The sequence below is a fragment of the Mus caroli genome, unplaced genomic scaffold (genome assembly GCF_978045245.1).
Source record: "Mus caroli unplaced genomic scaffold, Mus_caroli_1 scaffold_8, whole genome shotgun sequence".
Classification (NCBI taxonomy): Eukaryota; Metazoa; Chordata; class Mammalia; order Rodentia; family Muridae; genus Mus; species Mus caroli.
Genome location: NW_028227263.1, coordinates 111527539 through 111554411, shown reverse-complemented (window position 1 = coordinate 111554411; position 26873 = coordinate 111527539). Strand labels below are relative to the sequence as shown.

The following is a 26873-nucleotide window of genomic DNA, read 5'->3' as shown; positions in this document are numbered from 1 at the left end:
TATATCCAGAAGATGTTCCAACCGGTAAGAAGGACACATGCTCCACTATGTTCATAGCAGCCTTATTTATAATAGCCAGAAGCTGGAAAGAACCCAGATGCCCCTCAACAGAGGAATGGATACAGAAAATGTGGTACATTTACACAATGGAGTACTACTCAGCTATTAAAAGGAATGAATTTATGAAATTCCTAGGCAAATGGATGGATCTGGAGGGCATCATCCTGAGTGAGGTAACATATTCACAAAGGAACTCACACAATATGTACTCACTGATAAGTGAATATTAGCCCCAAAACTTAGGATACCCAAGATATAAGATACAATTTGTTAAACGCATGAAACTCAAGAAGAACGAAGACCAAAGTGTGGACACTGTGCCCCTTCTTGGAATTGGGAACAAAACACCCATGGAAAGAGTTACAGAGATAAAGTTTGGAGCTGTGAAGAAAGGATGGACCATCTAAAGCCTGCCATATCCAGGGATCCATCCCATAATCAGCTTCCAAACGCTGACACCATTGCATACACTAGCAAGATTTTGCTGAAAGGACCCAGATAAAGCTGTCTCTTGTGAGACAATGCCGGGGGCCTAGCAAACACAGAAGTGGATGCTCACAGTCAGCTATTGGATGGATCACAGGGCCCCCAATGGAGGAGCTAGAGAAAGTACCCAAGGAGCTAAAGGGAACTGCAACCCCATAGGTGGAACATTATTATGAACTAACCAGTACCCCAGAGCTCTTGACTCTAGCTGCATTTGTATCAAAAGATGGCCTAGTCGGCCATCACTGGAAAGAGAGGCCCATTGGACTTGCCAACTTTATATGCCCCAGTACAGGGGAATGCCAGGGCCAAAAAGTGGGAGTGGGTGAGTATGGGACTGGGGGGGGGGGAGTGTATTGGGGACTTTTTGGATAGCATTGGAAATGTAATTGAGGAAAATACCTAATAAAAAAATTAAAAAAAAAAAAACTAACCGTGATAAACCAAATACATTTTGACACTAACAACACTTTTACAAAAACTATTTACAACATAAACCAAAAATCAGTTGGAAGTAAAACATTGTTTTACATTTTTACAAAGTTCTTTCGGGTAAGTTCTCACAGAAGCACTGCTGTAGCTCTTCCCATTCGTGATGTGTTGTTGTGGGTAGCAATATAAAGAGCCACGGGAAAGGAATAAACAAGAGGCTGCATTGGGAGCCTTGGAGGGGCTGGGCCAAAGATGGTGACAGGAGTTCTTCCAGAGAAATGACACACTGACTGAAAGATCTCTGATGGGATGGGTTTCCCCATAGACTACCCGGGAAGCAGCATTCCGAGCCCCCACCACCCTAAATTCAAAGGCTCTGAGGCAGGAAGACCTGTGTAGGTTTTTAAGGAGCAGAGACAAGGTAGGTTAATAAGGGCCTGATTCTCATTTCTGGCTTTGCTTACTGCCGGGAGTGGGGTGGGGTGGCGGGAATGTTCAGCCAATCAGATGACTTCCAGGCCTTCTGTCCCTGTGCAGCTGTTCCTTTAGAGCAGAGCCTCCCTCAGACCCAAGAGCCAACCAACATCATCGACTGGTCTCCACTTAGCTTTTTACTACTGTAGAGAAGCATCCGCAATTACTTAAAAAGAGGATTAAGAGTACAATTCAGGCATGTCGGTTCATGGTTGAGAGGGAGATGGGGAGGAGGAGAGAGAGGGAATGAGAGCAGGATAAGGTAGCTGACCCACTGACCTACAGCCCTCTGCTAGACCCCACCTCCCAAAGTCTCCTCCCAAATAATGCCACCAGGGTGGACCACGCTGATCACATGATCCTAGGAGAATTTCGTTTCACCATAAACAGGCATCCAACAGGCAAGTACTCCAAACCCCAGGACCGATAGAGAGGAGCTAGAACTTAGCCCCAAGAAGACTCGAGAGTGCTTTCCAATAAAGCCTTCAGTAACTGGATGCAGCTGAATAGACCTGATGCCTTTGTAAAGTGTGGGACTATCCCTCACACTTTCGTTGGCAGTGTCAACCAAAAAAACCAAGTTGCAAAGGACAGGAACTGATCAAAACAAACAAACAAACAAACAACCCACCCAGACCCGTAGGAGAAGCAGAAAGAATTGCCTCTGGGACAAGCAAATTTTACACAACTCAAATTGTCAACTTAACCATAGTGGTCAAGACGAAGTCAGTATTCTTAAATTTCCGTCTTTTCCCCAGCTAGAAAGAAGCCCCACAACCTCTCATATAAGCCTGAGAGCGGCGGCGCTGACATATCCCCCCACCGCACTGTGCAATCTCCTGTGCTGCCTTATCTAACCAAAAGCCCACTGTGTGGGTTAATGAAAGTACGTTCTTTTCCTCTTTTCAGCTTAGGACATTTTTTTTTCTATTGCATTTACCTATTTGTTGTGAACACATTTGTGCTCATACGTGAGCCGTGGCGTACATGTGGACCCACAGGCCGGAGGACAGTTTTCAAAGGTCAGTTCTCATCTTCCACCCTGTTAGACCCAGGAATTGAACCATTTATCCACTGAGCGGTCTCACCAGTCCTTAAGATGGCTTTAAATGGTTTATAAGGTTGTAACTTCAATTGTGAGTCAAAGTATCTGCATTAGGAACACGGCCTCACATGCATTTTCTAAAGCTCACTGGGTTTATCGTTCTGAGTTTTGTTTGGATTTAGGTGTATCCCCGGGGAATATTCTTTAAAACTTCAAAGTCTCCCCCACCTTCCAAAGCCCTGGACGCAAATGCTCTCAAGGAGTTCCCATGTGCCTGTGCTCTTGGCAACCACAGCCCAGGCCTTAGAATCGGGCCCCACACTGGAGCACCTAGCCATTTGGATTTTTATGCATGCTGTAGACGTAGACTGACGATCGGATTTGATGCTACAGACCTCCATTTTGGGACTTCACTTGGCCTCGCCAAGCTGTCCTCAGTATGCAGACTGTTGCTACCCACTGCGCGGATTCCGGGAGGAAAAATCAGCATGCTTTGCAGTGCTCAGCGAAGCCAAGAGCAATGCTCAGCGAAGCCAAGAGGCTGTGGAGACTTGTCATCCCTGTGGAAGCACTCAGGGGACAGCGATTTGGCCGACCTCAAGAGGCAAAGGCTAGCAGGGAACACGACAACGTCTTCAGCTAAAATGTCTTCCGCGCTGACAGAGGAACTGCTCTGTGAGAGCGCTCGCAAAACAAAAAGGGTCGTGCAAAAAAGAAAAAAAAGTAGAGCGCAAGCGCTCAGGCTGAGGCACCGCTGGGATTCGAACCCAGGATCTCCTGTTTACTAGACAGGCGCTTTAACCAACTAAGCCACGGCGCCGCCCGCACGGCCAGTGCGAGAAACCAGTTCCCATTTCTAGTGACCTCATGAGCTTTGCTCATGCGTACACATTTCCGTGCTGGCAGCGGAGCGCATGCGCAGTGCAGCTCCTCGCGGAAACAGACTTCCGAAGCCCAAAGGAACACTGGAGATTTAAATAGGCTTTGCGGAGTGGGCACCGTGCGACGGCCTTGGTTTCCGAGCCACAATAGCACCACTTTTTGAACTTCTTCCGCCAGTCGTGAGAGTTCGTCGGCTGAGACTCTGGGAATTTCAGCGGAGCCCCCAGCTGCCCCAGAAATCCCCCAGAACCTCCCAGTGCCCGGCTGCTTAGTCTCTTGGATGTCATCTCAAGTGAACTGCGGCCATCCTTGCCAGCCCAGGCCCATAACTTCTGGACTCCTTCCTTTGGAACCAGCGAGAGGGGGGGTGGAGGGAGAGAGAGGGATGGGGGGGGGGGGGAGAAAGAGAGAGAGATCCTGAGCGGGGCTATGGGCGATTCGAAAAACCTACAGGATGTGTGCTCAAGTCCTGGCCCTCCCCATTTAGGTTTGCCCTAATCAGTCTGGGGTTGCCATGCCAACCGTCCCTCTGACAACAAAATCAAGCAACACTACTTACTGATACATTCCTCTGGTTTTACTCCAGCAGGAGACTTCATTTGCTGAACTGATCTATGCAAAAATAAATGCTACCTGCACAGAAACGTAATAACCTAGATGTCCGTCATCAAGGAAGGCAGGTGTGGGTACAAGCATTCTAATCATCCCTAGAGCTAAGGTGATGACGAATACACTCACCATTATCTTAGTGAAGAAAGAGGCCTCCAAAGTACCTACGGGTGGGATGAAGAGATAGCTCAGTGGTTAAGAAGGCCCAAGGGTCAATTCCCAGCACCCACATGGCAGCTCAAAACCGTCTGTTCTAGGAAATCTATCGTCATCTTTTGGACTCTGTGGGCACTGCGTACATGAGAGGCACATGCATGCATACATACATACATACATACATACATAGAGGCAAAACACCCAAGCACATAAGGAGGATGGAAACTGCTACCAGAGAAGACCCTTAAGCGCCATTACATAGAGGACCGAGCTCCTAGCTCTTGAGCCTGGAAGGGAGAAACCACATTCAAACCACAGCAGTCACAATGCCTTGCCCCTGTGCATCATATTCCCTTAGCAAGCATGTTCATGGAGTGCACACGCCAGTCCCAGTGGTCCAAATGAGATAGATGAACACCAGGTTATAAAGCTTAGAAATAGAAAAACTGCCTCTACAATTCCCCACACACACACACACACACACACTTGTTTTCCAGAAGACTCTAGATTTATTCTATATTCAAACTAACAGTGCTCGCCTCTGAAGGACTCTGTGGTGGGCAAAGAGGCAGCAACATTCTGAGAGTCCAGTCAGGGCCTGGTCCCTGCCTCAGTCTGATGAGTGCATTCTGCTGGGACGGAACTCAGAGCAGAGCCCTCCCTGAAGAACATTGCACAACGTACAACAGGTGGCCCGTGCACCAGTACTCAAAAGGGCTCAGCGGCCATCAGCTGTCAGTCTTCTCCAGTGACAATGACGACGAAGATGATGACGAAGAACTAGGCAGTAAGCACTTCTCCTCTCTCCGGCAGAACAGACACATGCTGGATAGTTGGGAATGGAGGTCACTTTCTAAGGTGGAGAAAAGCTGGTCACAGTTCCTGCACTGTGGTGGGGCATTTTCAAGAAACAGAAACGATGTGCAGGTCAGAGGAGATCAAGCTGTGGAATCCCATTCCCCACCACCCGCCAGCCTGGATGCATCCAAGGCAAGTCCTTCCCTCTCTGGAGTCTCTCACCCCACAAACTGCCCAGGAAGACAGGGAGCATCAGACATGGGTTACTGCCCAGCCTTTCCCTCCAAAGCTAGGAGGATACCCAGGGCTGGACCTCATGTAGCCATGTGCTTGCGAGGAGGAAGACAGGGTTGTGTCCAGCCCTTGTCAAGTGTTCTCTGTACAAAGTGGCCCAGAGTGGAACTGTGGGACCCAAGGAGTGATCTAAATCCTTGATACTCTGAGGACAGCTGACTTACAGAGCAGAGAGTTAGAAAGAAGCAAGGCAAGTAGATAAGGATTTGTTTTTGTTTTTCAGTTGTAGGAATTAAACCCAGGCCCTTGAATGTGTTAGGCCACTGAGCTACATTCCCCCATAACCCCCTGTGTGTGTGTCTGTGTGTCTGTGTGTGTGTGTGTCTGTGTGTGTGTGTCTGTCTGTGTGTGTGTGTGTGTACATGTGCAAGCATGCGTACGTGCGAGAGTGTATGCATGAGAAAGTGGGGGAGAACATATATATGTGTGTTTTATTTTGAGACAGGCTCTCAATATCTCAGGCAGGCCTTAAACTTAAATCCTTTGCCTCAACATTCTGAATAGCTAGTATTATAGCTATGTGCCACCTGGCTAGCAGACAAGTTTGCTGAAATAAACAGAGTGCTTGTTTATCATTTATTTGTTGTTTGTTTTTAAATGCCATCAGATCCCCCTGGGACTGGTTATGAGCCACTGTGTTGGTGCTAGAATCCAATCTGTGTCCTCTGTAGGAGCAGCAGGGGCCCCAAGCCACTAGGCCATCTTTCTAGCCCCTGTTTAATTATTATTTAGATTTTGGACATAGTGCCTCACTACATCTTATAGGCTGTTCTCCCCCACCTTCTCATGCATACACTCTCGCACGTAAGCATGCTTGCACATGTACACACACACACACACACACACAGAGAGACACACACACAGGGGGTTATGGGGGAATGTAGCTCAGTGGCCTAACACATTCAAGGGCCTGGGTTTAATTCCTACACATATAATCCTTCTGCCTCAAGCTTCTGCGTGTTGTACTTACAAGAGGGAGCCACCTTGCTCAGCTCCGGACAAAAATTTCAATGATGTGGGATCTGAGTATCCTCTTCCACTCTGAGTCTCTTTCTGGTTCAAGCACCTCCCAGCACATACGGATACTCTCCGATCTCCCATTGTGACCAACTAGCAAGCCAGTGATTGAGGCGGGGACTCTCAGGCCATGTCAGAGGCCTCTCAGGGAATCCCAGCACACACACACACACAGACACACACACACACACACGTTAAGAGCCCTTTCTATTCTTCCAAAGGATGTTTCACAACTGCCTATAGCTCCAACTGCTGGGGCTCCGCATTCACATAACTCATTTGCACACATACATACACAAACACTCACAAACACACGCACACACTCCACAGACACATATACACATACACACTCCACAGATACATATACACACACTCACACACACACATACACACAGAGACACACACACTCACACATAAACACACACACAAGTACATACACACTCACACGTGAGCACACACACACACACACAGCAGGCAGGAAGCACACCTTTACTCCCAGCACTCAGAAGATGGAGGCAGGTGGAATTCTAGGCTGGCCTGCTTTACATTGCTAGGCCCAGGCCAGCCAGGGCTACACAATGAGATGCTATCTCCAAAATAAAATAAAATAAATCTTAAGTAAAATGAAATAATCATAGAGGTTAGTTCAATGGGAGAGTGTTAGCCTAGGATGTGAAAAGCCTTGTGTTCTATCCTACAATTAACAAACAAGCAAATAAGTTGTATGCACACTTACAAGCCCAGCACTCAGAACAATAAACAGTTTCAGGCCAGCCTAGGATATGTATCGAAAACCCGTCTCAGAGAACAAAATAAATAACATAAAGACCCCCAACACACACCCTTTCCTCCCCCGTGTTTGTCTTCTTCTCATGTCACTCACCATGGGACCATTTTCCTGTATCTATGCACTGGTCTCATCTTTTAGGACTTGAGTTCCCACAAGGCTGAGATCCCCAGGGGTCCAATAATGTTCACTCAGGAAATAAGCTGAATTGGTGAAGATGGGTGGAAGATGACTGGGCTTAGCTTCAACCTAATACCAACCTGCCTGACCTTTAATCCCATGGCCTTTTTGTTTTCAGAAACCAAAGGAATTTTGTCAATTTCTTCAATATTCCATAGTCTCATGGAGCTGTCCTAAAACAAGTTAAACAGTAAGCCAGGAGTCACAAAAACAGACAGACAGGAAAACAAAACAAAAACAAACAAACAAAAACAGAAAACCCAAACCAAACCACTATGAAGGCTGTGGGTAGCTCAGCGGTAGAGTATCAAATTCTCTGTTCCCTGGCATCACAGAAGCCAGGTATGATGGCACATGCCTGTAACCCCAGAACATGAGAAGCAGAGGCAGGAGGATCGGAGTTCAGGGCCAGCCTGGGCTACATGAAGACCTGTGGTGCAGCTGTGCCATGGGATAGCATTCCGGGTTCAGAACAGATGAGCTGCCAAACGTCCAAAGCACATAGAGATACAAAACATATATTGTTGAGCAAAAGAAGCCCGTCTGAAAAGGCTGCAGGCTATAAATTTTATGTATCCAGCGTTCCTGGAAGGCAAATAGTGCAGGCTGAGAATGAACAGAAGTTCCTGGAAAAACAAATAACAAAAACCACACCTTCCACTAAGCCTTCTGCAAGGCTCATTAACTGATTAGACCTCAAAGGACTTGGAGAGGTTGGAATGTTGCAAGTCCAGAGCCAGATCATCATGGCATCTCTCACACCTCTGAGAGCCCTCCATGACCCACCTCTGATGTCATCTACCGTCTCTGTGGCTGTAAAGTCAGTCTTTTGGAATGTACAAACGGACACCTCACTTCTATCAACCAAAAAGCTAAGTGCTGCCAGACAGGAGCTAAGGCCTGTAGTCGAGGCCTCCCTGTTATCCGTGACCTTCCATCAGTCAGTTTGGGAACGACTTGTGGTATCCCTTGCTCCATTATTAGAGAAATGTGATGGAAACTGTTAACCACGGTGGAGCATGGGATTTGGCATAACCCGATTCTGTACTCTTCTGCCACAGTCGCTCATCTTTGACTTCAGAAAAAAACCCTTATCACCTTTGAAGGGAGAGTTACATTTGTGTATGTGTGTTGTGTGTGTATTCTGTGTGGAATATGTTGTGTGTAATATTGTAGTGGCATTGTGTGTACTATGTGTATATGTGTGCTGTGTATAGAATATGTAGTGTGTTGTGCGTAGTCTTGTATTGTGCATTGTGTATAGTATGTGTGTATGTGCGCTATGTGTAGTGTGTGTTGTATGTCGTGTGTGTCTGTGTGTTGTGTGTAGTATGTGTAGTGTGTGCTGTGTAGTGTATGTTGTATGTTGTGTGTGTCTGTGTGTTGTGTGTAGTATGTGTAGTGTGTGCTGTGTAGTGTATATTGCATGTCTCCTGTGTGGTATGTGAGTGTGGCATGTTGTGTGTGTGTGTGTGTTAAGAGACAGTTAAAATAGAAACAGTGGCTGGTGGGAATTCTGGGGGGAAAGGAGTCTGTATGAAGCAGAGCATACGGGGTCTTTCAGGCAGTAAAATTATTCTATAGTTCTACAGGCTATTGTAATGATTGATACATGGTATGTGTTTGACAAAACTCACAGAATGTACAATAAATAAATAACCAAAGTGACACACACCTGTAATCCCAGCTGGGATTAATGGGGAGGGCAAGGCAGGAGACTTACAGTTTACCATCAATCTGGCTGACTGACAAGGCAGACTTGGGAGTGGGAGTCAGAGAACACAACATTGTGAACTCTGGACTTTCTTTTTATGCTAACAAAAATAATTCCAAAAAGAAAGGCAGTTTTCTAGTAGCCTTGATTTTTATCCCAGTGACATTCCCTTTCTTTGCTGTGCATCCGGTGGAGCTGTAAAATCCTACGTCTGAATTGCTTATTATGCCTATTTGTTAAGGCAGCAATAACATCTCATTGTGTGTTACATTTCCTAATTAAGCAGAGGAAACAAAATGTCTTATAGAGAGACAAACGCTGAAATTTGGAGAGCAGCTACACTGGAGAAGAGCCAGGTTTTATCAGTAGTCACTTTCTACAGTATATCAAGTACTTTGTTAAGTCTTAGCAACATGCTCTGCTACAAGGACCCCACAATGAGATGTTTCAGAAAACCAGAAACAAGCAAAACCACGATGGGCTGGAGAGATGGCTCAGTGATTAAAAGCACTCACTGCTCTTGCAAAGGACTGGATTTCAGGTCCCAGCACCCACACTGAGCAGCTCACAACCACCCATAACTCCCCTTTCTGCCCTCAGAAGGCACTGAACACACATCACACACACACACACACACACATGCATGCACGCACGCACGCACGCACAAATGCATGAATGTACATATTGTATTTTAAAGTCACCCCTAAGCTTTCAGATACTTTGACTCCAAACTTGGGAGTTTTAAATTCCTTCCAGGATTCCTGTGAAGATTTTAGTAAAATGCAGAAAGCATAAAGCAAAAGCTTGTTAAGAACTACCTAAATTCAAACCGGATTTGTTGTTGTATTTTTGTTGTTTGTTTTTCAAGACAGGGTTTCTCTCTGTAGCTCTGGCTGTCCTGGAACTCGATCTGTAGGATAAGCTGGCCTTGAACTCACAGAGATCTGCCAGCCTCTTGCCTCTTGAGTACTGGGATTAAAGGCAAGTGCCATCACTTCATGCTTCAAATCCGACTTTTCTAACTCATCTGCACATTTAACACACAGTGCAAATGTAAATTTTGTTGAAGTCATTCACTGGGTAAGGTAAGCTTTATACCAAAGCAAATGAGAAGTTAAATGGGGAGCCTGCCTGGCTCCTATCCCAGATCTGGCATTACAGACATGGAATCTCGCTTTTATGTGGGTTCTGGAATCCGAACCTGGGCCCTCATGCTTGTGCCGCAAGTCCGTTATCAACTGAGCCACCTCCCCAGCCCCTTGATGAATTTTTATTCTAGAAAAGGAAGATAGCATCTTCCTTGAACACATGTCTACAATATGGCTACCATCATTTCTGGCCTTGGAATGATTTTAAAATGTTAGCCTGTCCGAAATTTATATTTTTAAGGGATGAGACAAGAATCTCCCTGACTTTAAAATGTACTGAGGATCAGAGTAGAAAGAAGAGTAATAAAGTTGAGTGCGGCAACACAGACCTGTAATCCCAGCATCTGGACGACCAGGAGCTCTGGGTCAGCCTGGGCTAAGTATTCCCAGAGCTTGGGCAGTGAATGCTGGAGGACCAGGAGCTCTGGGTCAGCCTGGGCTAAGTTTAAGACCAAACTGGAACACTTGAAATTTTACCTTCAAAAAGCAATACAAATAAAATGAATAATAACACAAATATATATACTGTTTATTCCCCCCGCCCCAACCTATTTGGAGTTATTTTGTTGAATTTGAGAAACAGGGTTTCTCTGTGCATCCCAGGCTGATCTGAAACTCTCTGTTTTGCACCAGACTCCCAGGCTGGGATTACAGGTGTGTCCCACTGTGCCAAGCCTTTTGACACAAAAACATTACTCATTTTGATGAAATTCTTTTTTTTTTTTAAATTGTTCATTGTTTCTTTGCTTTAAATAATTTTAGTTATTCGTAACTGTGCTTGCAGGAGCCAGTGCAGGCCACAAGAGGACATCAGACTCCCTGGATCTGGAGTTACAGATGGTTGTGAACTGCCGTGTGGGTGCTGGGAATTGAACTCAGGACCTCTGGAAGAGCAGCCAGTGCTCTTAACCGCTGAGCCATCTCTCCAGCCCCACATTTCCTGTGCTTTGTTGTCAAACTCTTGAACTTCACTGCAAACTCAAAATATCAAAGATTCTCTCAAAAGTTTCCTTCGTATTTTTAAAATTTAGCTCATAAGTTTAGGTCTTTGGTACATTTTATTTTGTACAGTGGTTCCTTGGTGTGCAGGAGGAAGTGTTCTCGGACCTCCCACAATGAAGAATACCAAAACTGGTCCCCTGCATAAACCTCGATCAAATTTGCATATAGTTAACATATATGCCTATAATCTTTAAGTCATCTCTAGATTGAATATAATGCCTGAGAGACTGCAAATGGTTGTTAGACTATTGTTTAGGAGACAAGAAAACAAGGTCTGTGTGTGTCCAATATAGATAGAACTATGGTTCTTAGTCTGCAATGTCTGCCCTGTGCCGTGCTCTGAAGCACACACCTACAAACCTAACAAAGCAGGAGACCTGCAGCTGGAGGCTAGCCTGGGGTGGGGGTGGGGGACACAACAAGATCCTGTCACAAAGCAGAAATGCTTAGTACGTGGGATCTGAACCATTGTTTCACCAACCTAGAGGCCACTGACATTCAGAACAGAAGGCAGTATTAAAGGTCAGACGTCAAGGTGGAGCTCCTCTCACCTGGCACAGCCTCTGAGTGAGGGACAGTTGTGTGCCACTAAAATGGATGTCCTCAGATGACTGTTGTGGAAGGGGAGAAAGACCCATCTGGGGCCTCGGGAGGGCGTGGCTGCTTAGCTGTGAGCTGGTGCTTGCCCTACAAGGCTGGCTGTCTGCTGTGCCATTGACGGGTCACGCTTCTCCAGCAAAAACTCCAGCACTCATGGTACAGATCAGATCCACCTGGCAATCCCCAGAATGACAGATGGAAGAGAGGACTGGGCGCCATATTCGCGGGCAGCTCCTGAGTGCAGATGTCAGACTGAGCCTGCACAGGAACAGGTTTTTGCCTTTTAATTCTATGTGAGCCACAAGTGGTGGCTCATACCTTTTAATCCTGACACTCACCCAAGGCAGAGGCAGAGGCAGCTGGGTCTCTTGAGCTCTAGGCCAGCCTGGTCTAAAGAGCAAGTTCAAGGACAGCCAGAGCTGCACAGAGAAACCCTATCTTGAAAAAACAAACAAAACAAAACAAAACCCCTTTATTTATTTATTTATTTATTTATTTATTTATTTATTTATTTATTTATTGGTGACTAGTGGGTAGGAGCTTGCTACAACTTGTGTGTGGCCATCCAAGTACAACATTTAGGAGTCCGTTCTTTCGTCCTACTGTGTGGGACCTGGGAATCAAGCCGGGGTCGGCAGGCTTGGTGGGAGGGGCCTTTCCCTAATAAACCATCTGGATGGCCCTCTTCTTACCTCTGTCTCCTGAACGGTGGGGTTACAGGCATGCAACCCCAAGTCCGGATTTCATATTTGGGGTGGGTAACCACGTCTGCTATCTCAAGTACTAGCAAGTGTGATACACATTTTAAGTCCGCCAAAGCTTGGTCGCTTTTACCTTTGAAGCCGAGAGGATCCATTTCTTGTTGTTGCTAATAGCAACATCCGTCACCCAGTCCTCGTGGCCCTGAACAAGAAATAATTTAACAAAGACCTCGGAGAAATGCTTTATAAAAGCGAGAGAAACCAAGAGCCAGCAAGCCTGTGTTGCTTACCTGAAGCCCACGCTCGGTCCCAACAACACCTAAGGCAGAATGCAAGCCGCAAGGACGGGTCACAGCATCTATTATGAGAGTGCTGTGTGTGTTTTTAAAATCGTATGCAAGGCTCAGCAGACTGGGAGGAAATAAAAGACCATGTTCCTATCTGGTCTTATGTCTTTGCTTGTATCCACTGCTTGACAAAGTGCCTCTAAGAGGCTTTCCCAGGGAGGGTCTTTGTGGGCTTCCACAGAGGCTTAAGCCAATGAGGAACTGTAAAACCAGAGGAGACGGGCGCCGTTTGTGGGTTAGGGCTCTACCTAGGCATGTTTACAGTCTCTGCCACTTTCCTTACAGAAAGTGCAGCAACGGAGCAGGGTTAGGAAAAGGGAGCAGGCGAGGTTGGGTTGCAGAGTTTAGCAAAAGGCTAGAGAGGAGACAGAGCGGGTAAAGCGCTCGCCACCACAAGCCTGGAGACCTGGAACCTAGGTAAAAGTGAAAGGAGGTAAACCCACCCCTCAGAGACGCCCTCTGACCTCCGCACCGGCGCTGTGCCCCGTTCGTCGTCACTCATACAACATTTGCACAGAGTGATGAAACTAGGAATGAAAAGATAGCTTTTCATTCAGTATAAAAGTGGCGGGGGTCGGGGAGAGGGGGAAGGTGGAGGGAAGAGACCAGAGCAATCTGACGGGAGGCAGAGGGGTGGGAAGCCCAGTGGGGTTAGCATTCAGCACGAAGCTGTTTGTTTGCTCTCATGAAATCTCCGTGGTAGAACTCAGCTTAGAAAGACTAGCCTTGGCTGTGTGGGGGTAGGGGTGGGATGAACACGCGCCACTCAAGAAGACGTAGATGACAGAGGGTCCCTGAGGACTCAGAGGCTTTAAGTCATGGGTGTAGGCACTCACAGCCAAAGGCAACGGAGAGACTGGACCAGGGATACAGGGCTCCAGCCCTAGATGGCTGCCATGTTGGCTAACACCCTGCTAAATACAGACAGCCTTGGGTGCCGGCCTCTTCTGTTGGTGGCAGAAGCCCTGAGGCTGGGCAAGTCCTCACGCCAGCGTCAGACTCTGCTGTTTGTGGACTCCTGCCTAGCTCCGGGCTTGGCTGCTTCACCTACACACACTAGATAGTGCCTTTTCCTGAGGTCCTTGCTTGTCCACTGAGATCTCAGATAAGTGCTTCCTCTAGGGAGCCCACTGCTCTCCCCTTGTGGGTCAGTCCCTAAGCCTCCTCTGTCACACCTCTCTCTCTCTCTCTCTCTGTCATCACTGCTGGTGGCTAATTTACTGATATCTTTGTCCTTCCCCACAAAAGTGTTAGTACCCTTAGAACTAGGCAGCAAGGCCTTGGCCTTGGTCTCAGATGCCATAACACCTGGAGTGGCAGGACCACACCCAAAAATCTCAGCACTAGGGGGTGGGAGGTGCTGAAACAGGAAGATCACAAGTTTGAGGCTAACTCGGGCTACATAGCAAGATCCTAACCACCTCCCACCCCAAGCCCCGTGCACCTGCACACTTCCCACACACACACACACACACCACCGCCACCACCACCACCACCACCACCACACAAAGTTAGATTTATTATGTTGTGCAGATACTTGTACCTTCAATGCCAACTTCCGGTAGCCACCTCCTACATCCCAAATAGCCACAGTCTTGTCAAATCCACCAGAAATGAGAAAAGAGCCTGAAAAACAAAGGGTGGGGGGAGTGGCTGCAGAATCCTTGCTTCCTGCACCAAGTGCCCCCTCCCCTCTGTGGTAAGGCTGACGGTGACATCTGTGAGGCACTGCCATGGCTTATGCCGAAGACACTAGGAAACTTCCTGGTGTGGCTCAAGGATGCCCTGTAACTTTTAGTTTTTCAAAGTCTACTTTTAATGATGGTGCTTAAATGTTTTAACCTCCCTTCTAGCCCACCACCCACCAGAGGTGGTGGGAAAGAAAGGATACGGGGTGGTGGGGGGGGGGAAGTGGACCTGTTTAGAAAGGTTCTTTGGAGCAACAGATAAGAGATCTGTGTTGTCAGTTTGGTTCACAGCTCAGCAGCGGCAGCTCGATCCACTCACAAGCACTTCACAGACACACAAGCAGTCCAGTTTGGTAGAGTCAGGCTAGCACACAGGAATCAACAGCAGTGGCACCGCCTAGCAGAGGCAGCCAGGCCTCAGCAGGAGGGACCAAGAGCAATGACAGAGGTTCTCTCGGCTATGCCACTCTCAGCGACGTGAAGACCAGTGAAGACGGGCAAGCATCGCACAGTTAGCTCTATAAGCAAGCCAAGCTCAGCCTCCGTGACTGTCCATCGAGTCCTTGCTATACTCCAGACATCACACGCCTCCACGAGTCTTGTCTCAGCACATGAGTGTCTCAGATGACATCACTCTGCCAATCAGCCCGAGTCCAATGAAGAAGCAAGAAACTGCAGCACACCACCAGAAGGGTTTTTTTTTTTTTTTTGGCGCATTTTTCTCTAGTGAGTTCCGACAAATGCAGCTCAGGCGATGCAATGTAAAGTGGGCCAATAAATACATACGTGTTGTTAGCAAAGCATCCTTCATCACGTGCTTGCTTTCGCAGAGCATCCTCTCTCCTGTGCCTGCTTCCTTGAAACGTTCCTTCATGAGTCTGCCTTAGCCTTTCACCTGTGACCACTTCAGGAAAACACTCCTCCTTGTGTTTGCCCCAGCAAAACACCATCCACCACAACTGACTTTCCAAAGAACCTTAAGTTTCCACTTCACAGCCCAGTCAGCTAGAACCCTTCCTTTGTTACTCTGGGTAATTATATCCCATCTCTGTTGGTGTGTTATAACCGTAGTTATGACATCAACAGAGCAGTCCCACACGGCTCGTAGAAGCAGTGCGGGGTCAAGTTCCTGCCAGTCTGCGCTCACATTAGACATGGTGCTGAATTCTTATAATTCCAGTACTTAGGGGATGGAGGCAGCAGGATCATAAGACTAAGGCCAACCAGGGCTGCAGAGCAGGTTTTCTTTTGTTTTGTTAATTATTACACTTGTGTGTGTGTGTGTGTGTGTGTGTGTGTGTGTGTGTGTGTGTGTACATCCGTGCACTCAGTGACAAAGGACAATTTTTGAGAATCCATTTCTTCTTCCACCATATGGGTCCACTAGGGATTGAACTCGGGTCCTCAGACTTGGCAGAATGCCACTGAGCCCTCTCAATATAAAAACAACCCAAACCCAAGGAGAAAACAAAACAACAACAACAACAAAGCAGGCAAACAAACAAAAGTCTAGAGAGCTAGGGAGGTGGCTCAGTGTTTGAAACCCTTGCCTCGGAAGCCTGAGTTACCGGAGTTCAGATCCCCAGAAACCTACGTAAGTGCTGGACTCATGGGTCAGCCCACTTGACATTCCAGCCCCAGAAGATAAAGACAGGAGATTCCCCCAGAAGAAGCTGGCTAGCAAGACTAACGTGATCTGTGAGCTCTGGGTTTGATTGAGAGACCCTGTCTCATTAACTGAGACAAGAGAGTAGGGAGGATGGTTCCTGACATCAGACTCAGGCATACACAGGTGTGTGCGCCCACACATCACCACACAAAAACTCAATTAATCTGGACCCTTGACATCTCTCAACACTGGACCACCAAACCAGGCAGCATACACCAGCTGATATGAGACCTCCCCCAACACACATACAGTAGAGGGCTGCCGGGTCTATATTCATTCAGAGATGATGCACCTAACCCTCAAGAGACTGGAGGCCCCAGGGAGTTTAGAGGTCAGATGGGGTGGGAGGTGGGAACATCCTCGTGGAGACAGGTGGGTGGGGAGGAGGTATGGGTTGTGGAACAATCAGAGGGTGAATGGGGGGGGAGAATAAAATATGGAGTATAAAAAAATATATATATATACATATATATAAAGGAAAAAAGAAAGAAAATGGAATGAGAACAACAAACAAACAAACAAACAAACACCAGAGTCTCTAGGCACAACATTTTCACCAATACATCAATATACTCTTTCTACGTAAAGGCATCCTACCTAACTTCAGTTGTGGAGTACCAGTGTGGAACTTGGCCAATGTGACTGTCTCTCAGGCCCCCGTGGATCTCATGTGTGAGCTGTGCTTTCTCCATGAAGCAGAGCGCAGTGCTCCTGCCCTTAGAGGCAATGCGACAGCCAGCACGGCACCGCTCTGCTTGTTTATCAGCTTATTCACTTATTTTATTTACTTTTGGCTCTTTAAAGATTTATTCATTTTTATTTATGTGAGTGCACTGTAGCTGTCTTCAGACACACCAGAAGAGGGCATCGGATCCCATTACAGATGGTTGTGAGCCACCATGTGGTTGCTGGGAATTGAACTCAGGACCTCTGGAAGAGCAGTCAGTGCTCTTACCCGCTGAGCCCTCTCCCCGGCCCTTTGTTTAACTGTTTAAACAGTAAAAAAAAAAAATCAACAACAGTGCATGAGGGTGTTTGTTGCTCTTGCAGAGGATCTGGGTTTGGTTCTCAGCACCCATGTAAGGCAGCTCACAACTGCCTGTAACTCCAACTCCAGAGGATCAGATAGTCACCTCCATAGGCACCGTGAACACGTGTACACACACACACACACACACACACACACCACACACACACACACACACACACACACACACACACACACACACACAGAGTGATACTAGGTATACCACCAAAGAGGGTGTTTTGCTTCTGGAAGCAAGGTTGTGGATCACAAAAGATCCACTTGCCCCTCCCTCTGTATGCACCAACGTGTACTAAAGTTGGAGCAATGAAAAGATTAGCACGGCCCCTGCTAATAAACAAACAAACAAACAAACAAACACATATAAATAATAGAGCATGCTCTCTGGAGCAGGAAAGGTGTTCAGAAAGACCTTAACAGTTCTTAAGATAGGACATTGATCATGTGTGTAGTGGCTGGGGAGCCCTGTGTCTCTCACACATATACAAGCCAAACACACTTTTCAGTAGAATCGGGGTGTGTGTGTGTGTGTGTGTGTGTGTGTGTGTGTGTGGTATGTGCATGCATATATTTGGCTCCTGAACAGCTGCTTCCCTCAAAGGGCCCTAGCCGCACCTTCATTACTGACAAAGGGAAGGCTTCCTGTTGTTGGCCACTTCCCTTGGCAGCAGCATCCTAAGTTCCTCTGGTTTAAAGGGTACCAACTCCCACCTCCAACTCTGGAGGCAGAAAAGTCACCCAGTCCTGGTCTATCACAGCCTTTCATCCATGGAGATGTGACCAGCTCGGAGGTGGGCATGTGTCCCAAGCTGAGCCAATGGGAGCTGTCCCTGGAACTTGGTGCTGACATCATCAAGCAGAAATTCCCTTTTCCTTGAGGATTGCCAGTGGCCAGAACCAGACTGTCTGGGAAACACTCTAGGCCATCCTTGCCTTGCAGTGGGGAAAGCCATATGGAGGAGAAGCAGAAGGGCGTGGCTTTGCTAAAGGAGGAAAGCTGGCTCAGGTGTGCAAGACCTTGGTGGGAAGGGGTGTTTTAAGCATCCTTCAGGAGATCCTGTACAGTATTCAGGATTAAAGCTTTACAGAACTGCAGACACTGGTGGGTTCTTGTTATTTATGTGCACATGGTGGAGCTTATTAAGATACAGAATCTTGCAGCCCCCTTCAAAGATGCAAATTCTGTTGGTCTTGTGTGAGACTAAGAAAACTGCAAAATGGTTTAAAGACCATACTTTGAGAAATACCATTTTAAGACAACCTGAATAAATATTTTACACACACTCAAAAAAAAAATCAAAGTTTCTTTTGTGGTTTCTTTTGTGGTCGACCTGGAAGGGAGTGGGTGGCACGAGAAGATGGGAGGGGGCATCACCTTCCCGCCAGAATCATGGAGAGTCATCTCTTGTCTGCACCCAGGAAAGTCCACACAGATTCTGCCTTCCAGCATCTGTGTGGCAAATAACGGTGAATGTGGCTTCACAGTGGGACACATTTGTGATCCCAACACTCAGGATGCAACACATAAAAGAAGGGGGAGGGGAAGGGAAGGGGTCCTTGTGCCTGCTTGTCACTCACTGTCTCTGGCAATGCAGCAGGAACTCACACAGCCCTCGTGGCCCTTCATCAGAGTCACGCAGGCTCCTCGGTTTCGAAACTCCCCCGTGTGGACATTCCAGATTTTTATGTTTTTATCCCAGGAGCTGGTACACAAGAAGTGGCCACTGGAGGTGAAGCAGCAGTCTGAGATGGCATTGAAATGTGCCCTGAAACACAGGTGGGATGCATGCTAACATGCCATTCCAGGGAGACCCTAGAACCCTCCTGATAGGACCCTGGATGGAAAGGGGATGCCACTTCCCATGTGGGTGTGGCTATCATTCCTCTCATCACAATGTACCATAGTCCAGCTGGGGCTTTCCAGACTGAGCCTCACTCAGCCTCACTCTCTCCAGGCCGGGCTGGGACAACAGTCAGACCAGTCATGTTTAAAAAGAAAGGAAGGAAGGAAGGAAGGAGGGGAGGGGAGGGGAGGGGAGGGGAGGGGAGGGGAGGGGAGGGGAGGGGAGGGGAGGGGAGGGGAGGGGAGGGGAGGGGAGGGGAGGGGAGGGGAGGGGAGGGGAGGGGAGGGGAGGGGAGGGGAGGGGAGGGGAGGGGAGGGGAGGGGAGGGGAGGGGAGAGGAGAGGAGAGGAGAGGAGAGGAGAGGAGAGGAGAGGAGAGGAGAGGAGAGGAGAGGAGAGGAGAGGAGAGGAGAGGAGAGGAGAGGAGAGGAGAGGAGAGGAGAGGAGAGGAGAGGAGAGGAGAGGAGAGGAAAGGAAAAAATTGAAAAGGGAAAAGGAATGCCAACCAAGATTTCTACAGTCAGCTGATATGAAACAGGGCATCATCAGATGACAATTCTTTCTACAAGATCTCACTGCATAGCCCAGGCTGTCCTCGGACTAACTGTGTAGACCAGGCTGGTGCCTCTGACTCCCAGGTACTGAAATTACTGGTGTGTACCACCACACCTGGCCAGATGAAAATTCTTAAGAATTTATTGCTCTCAGGGCTGGAGAGACAGCTCAGCGGTTAAGAGCAGGGACTGTTCTTCCAGAGGACCCAGATTCGTTTCCTAGCACCCAAGTGGCAGCTCACACCTGTCTGTCACTCCAGTTCCAGAGCTTCTGACACCTCACACACACATACAAGCAAGCAAAACACCCATGTACATAAAATAAAAATGAATTCTATATATACACATACCTATACATACACACCTAGTATATATAATTATATTATATATGTGTGCAATTATTGCTCTCAAAAAGAGTGGTGGGCCAGCAAGATACTGTGGACAGACTAGCATACATGTGCTGCAAACACACAACACCCTCTCTCTCTCTCTCTCTCTCTCTCTTCCCCTCCCTCCCTCCATCTTTTTAAAAAAATATTTATTTATTTTTAATGATTATGAGTACACTGTAGCTGTCTTCAGACACACCAGAAGGGGCCATCAGACCCCATTACAGATGGTTGTGAGCTACCATGTGGTTGCTGGGAATTGAACTCAGGACCTCTGGAAGAGCAGTCAGTGCTCTTAACCACTGAGCCATCTCTCCAGTCCCCTCCTTCCCTCCCTCTCAAGAATGCAAGATAGATAAATAATTGTTTAAAAAAAAGTTTGTTTTAAAGAACAGCTCAAGAGTCTTTTCTAAGTAGACAGGAATAATGAACACAGGAAACTTGAAACAGCAGACAGGAAGCCAGACATGGACCAGAGATACACACACACACACACACACACACACAAGATTTCCCTGCTCTTCAGTTGATGCGTGGTGGCTGCTCACAACTGTCTGTCACTCCAGTTCCACGGGACACAACAACCTCTGTCGCACCTACAGGCACTGCACACATAGACTGCACCAACATGCGTCCAGGTCAAGCATCCACACACATAAAATAATAAGAAATTTTTTTTAAAAATTAAAAGGAAAAAAAGCTAACCATAAACCTAGCACCACCATCTGGCCCACCATTTCCACTCTTGATCATTTACCAGAAGAATTAAAAAAAAATGGGAACTCAGACAGATGCATAAAAACAAAGTAAGTGTCCTTCAACAGACCAATAAATAAAACATGCTATATATGTATATCAATATATGTATATACATATCCATATGTATCTGTATGTATCTATATGTAATGGAGTATTACACAGTTATGAAAAGAAATGAAGTTCTGTTATATGCTACAACAGGGTTGATTCTTGAAAATATTTCAAGTGGAAAAAGGCAGTCACTTGAGGACAAGTGTGATTTCATTTATAGAAATATCTAAACTAGGCAAATTCATAGAGGCAGAAACTGGAATAAGGGCTCCCAGGGGCTTCGGGGAGCGGGAAGCCATTGCTTAATGAATACCGTTTCCCTTTGGTGTGGTGAAACACTTTGGAAATAGATAGCGAAGGTTGCAAAATACCATGAATGTAATTAATCCAGTGAACTGTGCACTGAAAAGTAATGGTCAAATTTTATGTTGCATGCATTTCATCATAAATAATGAAAATGTCATCTTGCCCAAACTACTTGGTTTGTTTTTACTTTTTTATGATTTTGTGCTGCGTGTATTATTTATTTTGCATGTGTGTTTATGTGCGGGAGGGCGTGTGTAATACAATGAATGTGGCCGATCAGAGTTCAACTTGGAGGAGTTGGTCCTCTCCTTTTAATATGTGGGGCCTGGGGATTAAGTGCAAGTTGCCAGACTTGGCAGCAAGCCCCTCCAACAGCTGAGCCATCTCACTGGTCCCTGGGCTTATTTTACATAGGCAGATACTATAATGTGACAGACAGACAGGAAGGAAGAGAGGCCATTACTGCCGGGGAGGGAAACTGAATGTCTATGAACCCAGAGATACTTCCACTGCGCCTTATCTTCTCTTGTACCTTTAAAACTTGATGCTGTACCCTGTGTTTCACATTCTCATAAATCTATATGTTAAAAAAAATAGAAAAAATAAAGCCATCTAGTCTCATCAAAAATCCCTATGAATGTAGCCACTTCAACAGTATGCAATGAAGCATGTTCTCTTACATGGCCCCAGAGGTCACACCCCAGGAAGCCAGTTTGTGTGCTCAGATTCTGAGAGCCTCCCCTGTTCATTTGCTTGCTAAGAGCTATGTTTCCTGGCACACTTTTCAACTGATATAAACTACTGCTGTCACCGCAGAGCTGGGTCAGGGCTTCCACCCATGGCCTGTGTTCAGCAGCCTCTGATACCTTGTCCTTCAGTGCCTGCACAGAGCGGATCCTAACCTCAGAGTCCCCCTAAGCATCACCCCACATGATACTGCACACTCTAGGGACTGTCTTCCCGCAATCCTGTCCAGACTGTCACTCTGCTCATTTCAAAAGGAGAGAAACCCGAGGTCCCTGCACACAGGCAGCTGACCCAGGAAGGAGGAACTGAGCAGGACAGTCAAGGTGACAGGTGTGTGCACAGTCTGTGGCCTCGACACCAGCACCTGCTGCAGAGGACTCACCTGTGACACAGTGGCCCCCAGCAAGGGTCACCTGGATCCAGAGAGGTTTCCGTTTTACAGCCACTTATTTTAAGACGAGAGTCTCACTATATAACCTAAACCAGCCTTCAGCATTCAGTCCTCTGCCTCCCTGTCTCCAGTGTGGGCCTTTCGATGTGCACCACCATGCCTGACTGAACTTTATATTATTATTATTAGTAGTAGTAGTAGTATTGCTGTTGTTTTGAGACAGGGGTCTCACTATGAAGCCCTAGCTGTCCCAGAGCTTACTCGGTAGACCAGGCTGAACTCCTGCACTCACAGAGATCCCCCTGCTTCTGTGACCTAAGCACTGAGATCAAAAGTCCTGAACTTCATATTTTTATGGAGGATCTGGGTGTGTTTGCTGCTAAGAGTTCACATTGAAATGAATGCATCTGGGACTGGAGAGATGACCCTTCCGAAGGTCCTGAGTTCAAATCCCAGCAACCACACGGTGGCTCACAACCATCTGTAATGAGATCTGGTGTGTCTGAAAACAGCTACAGTGTATTTATATTTAAAAAGAAAGAAAAAAGAAAAAGAAAAGAATGCGTCTGAGACCTGGCCCTGCCTATAAGCTACACTGGTGGCTTCTCTCTGGCTTCCTGGGACACCCTAGAGACACCTCCACTGGGACACCGGATTCTATGTGGAATCCAGAAGGGAAGAAAGAGTGACACCTCTCCCACGTCCTGCTGCAGGACACTGCTGCCCATACCAAACCCCACTGCCCACCCGACTCAGGACCCTTCTCACTTGGGAATGGTAAACAGCGTGGTTCGGGATGTGATGTCCCAGATCTTGATACACCTGTCCATGGAGACAGAAGCCACCTTCTGGCTGTCAGGGTCAAAGCAGCATGAAGTGATGGACCTTTGGTGATGATCTACACACAAGCAAAGTGACTACGAGTGACCTCAAGGGAAAGCCTCGGGGGACCCTACCACCCCATGATGCAATGGGGACAATCCCAGTTTTCCCAGGGGATGGTCTACCCACACGTGCATTTCCTGCTTGTCTGCTATGAGCCAGGCTTTCAGCCCAGCTGCCTGGCCATACACAACCACACAGCTCCCAGTTTAATGGGAGAGATATCCCCAGGCATGCTGTGACCCGTGTCATGCCAAAAGCCACAAGAGGAGTTCACAGTAGTTCCTAGCTGGGAGGAAGCTCTAAGGAATCAAGGATGCATTCCTGGAGATGAGATGCAGTGTGAAGAAGGAGGGTAACGTAGCTAGGGCTTGGGAATATGAAGGATAGGAGAATAGGACATGATCCATTGATAGGACGGGGCAAAATGCTGAGAAAAGACATATGGGAAACACACACACACACATACTAGTTCAGAAGGGTCATCTAGCAATGCACTATTAATAATACCTCTGAGCTGAGTGCATGGCTCAGTGGTAGAGCCCCTGCCTAGAATCTCCCAGTGAGGGGCTGGGGGCGTGGCTCAGTGGTAGAGCCCCTGCCTAGAATCCCCCAGTGAGGGGCTGGGGGCGTGGCTCAGTGGTAGAGCCCCTGCCTAGAATCCCCCAGTGAGGGGCTGGGGGCGTGGCTCAGTGGTAGAGCCCCTGCCTAGAATCTCCCAGTGAGGGGCTGGGGGCGTGGCTCAGTGGTAGAGCCCCTGCCTAGAATCCCCCAGTGAGGGGCTGGGGGCGTGGCTCAGTGGTAGAGCCCCTGCCTAGAATCCCCCAGTGAGGGGCTGGGGGTGTGGCTCAGTAGTAGAGCACCTGCCTAGAATCCCCCAGTGAGGGGGCTTTAAGGGAATCCTTCAGATCCCTTCCAACAGACTGAGCCTAAATTCCCCCTTATTAAATGTGGTCAGACCTAGAGCTCACTTCTGACAGCTAGAGTATGGCAGAAGGGACAGTGTGGTACCACATTGGGAAAGCAGTCACTGAAGCTGAAGAGAGAGAGAGAGAGAGAGAGAGAGAGATCATTTTGAACTCCTCAACTTCCTGCCTCCATTGTCCACGCGTTGCAATTCCTGACATGCAGTAGCCCATGGGGCTCATGATGTGGCCCTGACCCTGACAAGTCTCACCATATAAATCAACTGAAGGTCCCTGTTGATCAAGTGGTCAGGTATTGGTGCCGCGTGTGGGGAGCTTGGCAACCTCACCTTTCATATGGATCACGGTGGTGATGTTTTCTGGATCCATTAGGTAGATCCCGCGATCCACATCCAAGGCTGACAGCACGAACTTCCCATTGGGAGAGAATTTGCAGCACACTACGAAGGTATCGTGCCTGACTTTCCACTGGAACGAGGCAGGGCCCAAAGAGGACAGCAAACCTGCTCAGTGGACTCCAACTTTAAAGTGCTCCCTCAGGTCCTTTCCAATAGACTCAGCCTAACTGTCCCCTTATTAAATGTGGCCAGACCCAGAGCTCGCTTCTGACAGCTAGAGTATGGCAGAAGAGACGGCGTGGCACCACATTAGGAAATCAGTCACTGAAGCTGGGTGTGGCAGAGCACATTTATAATCCCAACACTTGGGAGGCTGAGGCAGGAGGGTGGCAAGTTCAAAGCCAACCTGGGCTACAAGTGAAAGCCTACCTCAAAAGAGACCGGGAGGGAGGAAAATTGAGGGGAAGAAAAGGGAAGGGCAGGGAGGGAGAGGTGGAGGGCGTGAGGGAAGGAGAGGACGAAGGGAGGAAAAAGAAAGAGAGGGAGAAAGAGAGAGGGGGAGGGAGAGAGAACAGAGCACTGTAGAGCTATGATATGAAGTAGTTCAGTGGTATAGTGTGTGTTTAGCACCTTGGAGCCCTGGGTTAAATACCCAGCATCCAAGAGAGAGAGAGAGAGAGAGAGAGAGAGAGAGAGAGAGAGAGAGAGAGAGAGAGAGAGAACGAGAGAGAGAGAGAGAACGAGAGAGAGAGAGAGAGAGAGAGAGAATAAAACAAAAGAATAAGTTAGACATGGTGCTGTATGCCTGTGATCCTAGCACACGGCAGCCTGAGGCAGGAGGATTCTGAATTCAAGGCCAACCCAAATCTCAGAGAGATCCTGAATCTCAAAGAGGGAGAGAAGTTAACTATAGCTTGTTCTTTGTCCTTTCTTGGAACATATGCTCCACGGGCGTTAACTGTCATGCTAAAGACACACACACAGTTCCGTGTGACCCAGGGGACCCACAAGGATATGAGCAGAGGCCTCCTGCCAACAACTGCGGGAGTGAGCCATCTTGGAAGGAGATCCTTCCGGCCCTGTGGGGGGCCTCGGCACAACTGCAGCTCCAAATGACATTGTCACCCACCGTGACTTAAGAAAGAACTGGAGCCAGAACCACCCGAAATAAAACATTGGCTGTTTAAGGCAACCAAGGTTTGGAGCCATTTGTCAAGCAGCTCTTAGTCACTAAGCCATCCTTGATGCTGGCCACAGTCACTGGTGACTTGTGCAACAGAAATAAATAAAAAGGACTTTTAAAAAGCGGCAGCGGGGGGTGGGGGTGGGGTGGGGGCTTGGAATAGAAACGCTAGCCAGAGACAGCAGTGGGGAAATTACAACAGGAAAACAATCCACAGAAGTGTCATCTGTTACCTACCACACTGGCTAATTCTTGTAAGTTTATGATACCTGGCATGGGAGGCATGGGAGGGTGGGAGGCATTGCCTCCTGCTTGAATGCCAAGGCTGTGAAGTGGCACAGCTTCCTGGAAAGAGTTAAGTTTTGTATCCTTACACTGCTTACCTTAGCAATGAAATCTAGCTATATACCCTGAAGAGTTATCAAAACCCAGGCGTGTGTGTGTGTGTGTGTGTGTGTGTGTGTGTGCTCATTTTTGTTATTGTTGTTTTGTTTTGTTTTGTTTTAGGAGATAGGGGAGATAGGGTCTCACTCTGTAGACCAGGCTGTCCTCCAACTCACAGAGATCCCCCTGCCTCTGCCTCCTGAGTGCTGGGATTAGCTGTGTGCACCACCACAACCCTGCTAGAAAGGCTGTTTTTAAGGAAAGAAGGGGGGAGGGAGGGGATAAGGATTGGTTAAGAGAAAGTAGCAAAGATGTTAGGTGGGGGTAGCAAGGGTTGGGACAGGAGGTGCCAGAGGGCCCCTGAGCTAACACTGCCCAGACTTGGGAACTGCAGAAGGAAGAAACCCCAGGACTGTTGGGACACAGAGACAAGAGACTGGGAAAGGCTTTGGCTCATCGGCCTCGTAGCCTTCTCTCTATGGCTTCAGCCCACTTCCTGCCTCATCAAGTCCCAAGTCCAAGCGGCTCCCTGGAAAACCCCGGGGTTGCCTGGCCAACTTGCTCTCCGCCTCTCCCTGTGGTTCTGAGAGCAGCCCCTGACCCGCCAGGAGTGGAAGCCTCTCTTGCCCACCACCTACTTTCCACCGATACGTTCTCCCTGCAGGTGAGAATATGCTCTTCCTGGAAGACCTGGGGCTTCTATCATTGTCCCCAACCCCAGGTCCAGCCCAAAACCACCAAAGCCCTGTCATGGTCTTGTCCCCTGACACCCTCCCGGGGCAGGGCATACATACCAGAAGCTGACCTGTCTCAACGTCCCAAGCCCTCACCGTTTTATCATAGGATGACGCCACTATCCTGCAAAAGAGTCAAACACGCATTGCATCTTAACCATCGTCGCTAGGGCCTGTGGCTCCTATGAGGAGTCTTTCTCCTTCTGATAACTTAGAACCAAGATCGATCTTTCCAAAGACTTGGGGACTTGTG

The 26873-nt window shown here is 47.9% G+C and overlaps 1 protein-coding gene and 1 non-coding gene across 2 annotated transcripts in view; both read right to left on the bottom strand.

Annotated features, from left to right (window-relative positions):
* Positions 1-3243: 3243 nt before the first annotated feature.
* On the bottom strand, positions 3244-3317 carry Trnat-agu (transfer RNA threonine (anticodon AGU)). The gene has a single exon. It is a non-coding gene; the product is annotated as a tRNA-Thr (tRNA).
* Positions 3318-4686: 1369 nt separating this feature from the next.
* Wdr88 (WD repeat domain 88) overlaps positions 4687-26873 on the bottom strand; it is a 38691-nt gene continuing 16504 nt past the window's right edge. Inside the window, exons 4-11 of the mRNA XM_021168397.2 lie at positions 26681-26744; positions 24311-24449; positions 22942-23071; positions 18713-18900; positions 14276-14358; positions 12519-12587; positions 7301-7393; positions 4687-5031 (exon numbers count right to left, since the gene is read on the bottom strand). Coding sequence (XP_021024056.2) covers positions 4873-5031; positions 7301-7393; positions 12519-12587; positions 14276-14358; positions 18713-18900; positions 22942-23071; positions 24311-24449; positions 26681-26744 — 925 coding nt within the window. The 3' untranslated portion in view covers positions 4687-4872. The remainder of the gene's footprint in view (positions 5032-7300; positions 7394-12518; positions 12588-14275; positions 14359-18712; positions 18901-22941; positions 23072-24310; positions 24450-26680; positions 26745-26873) is intronic.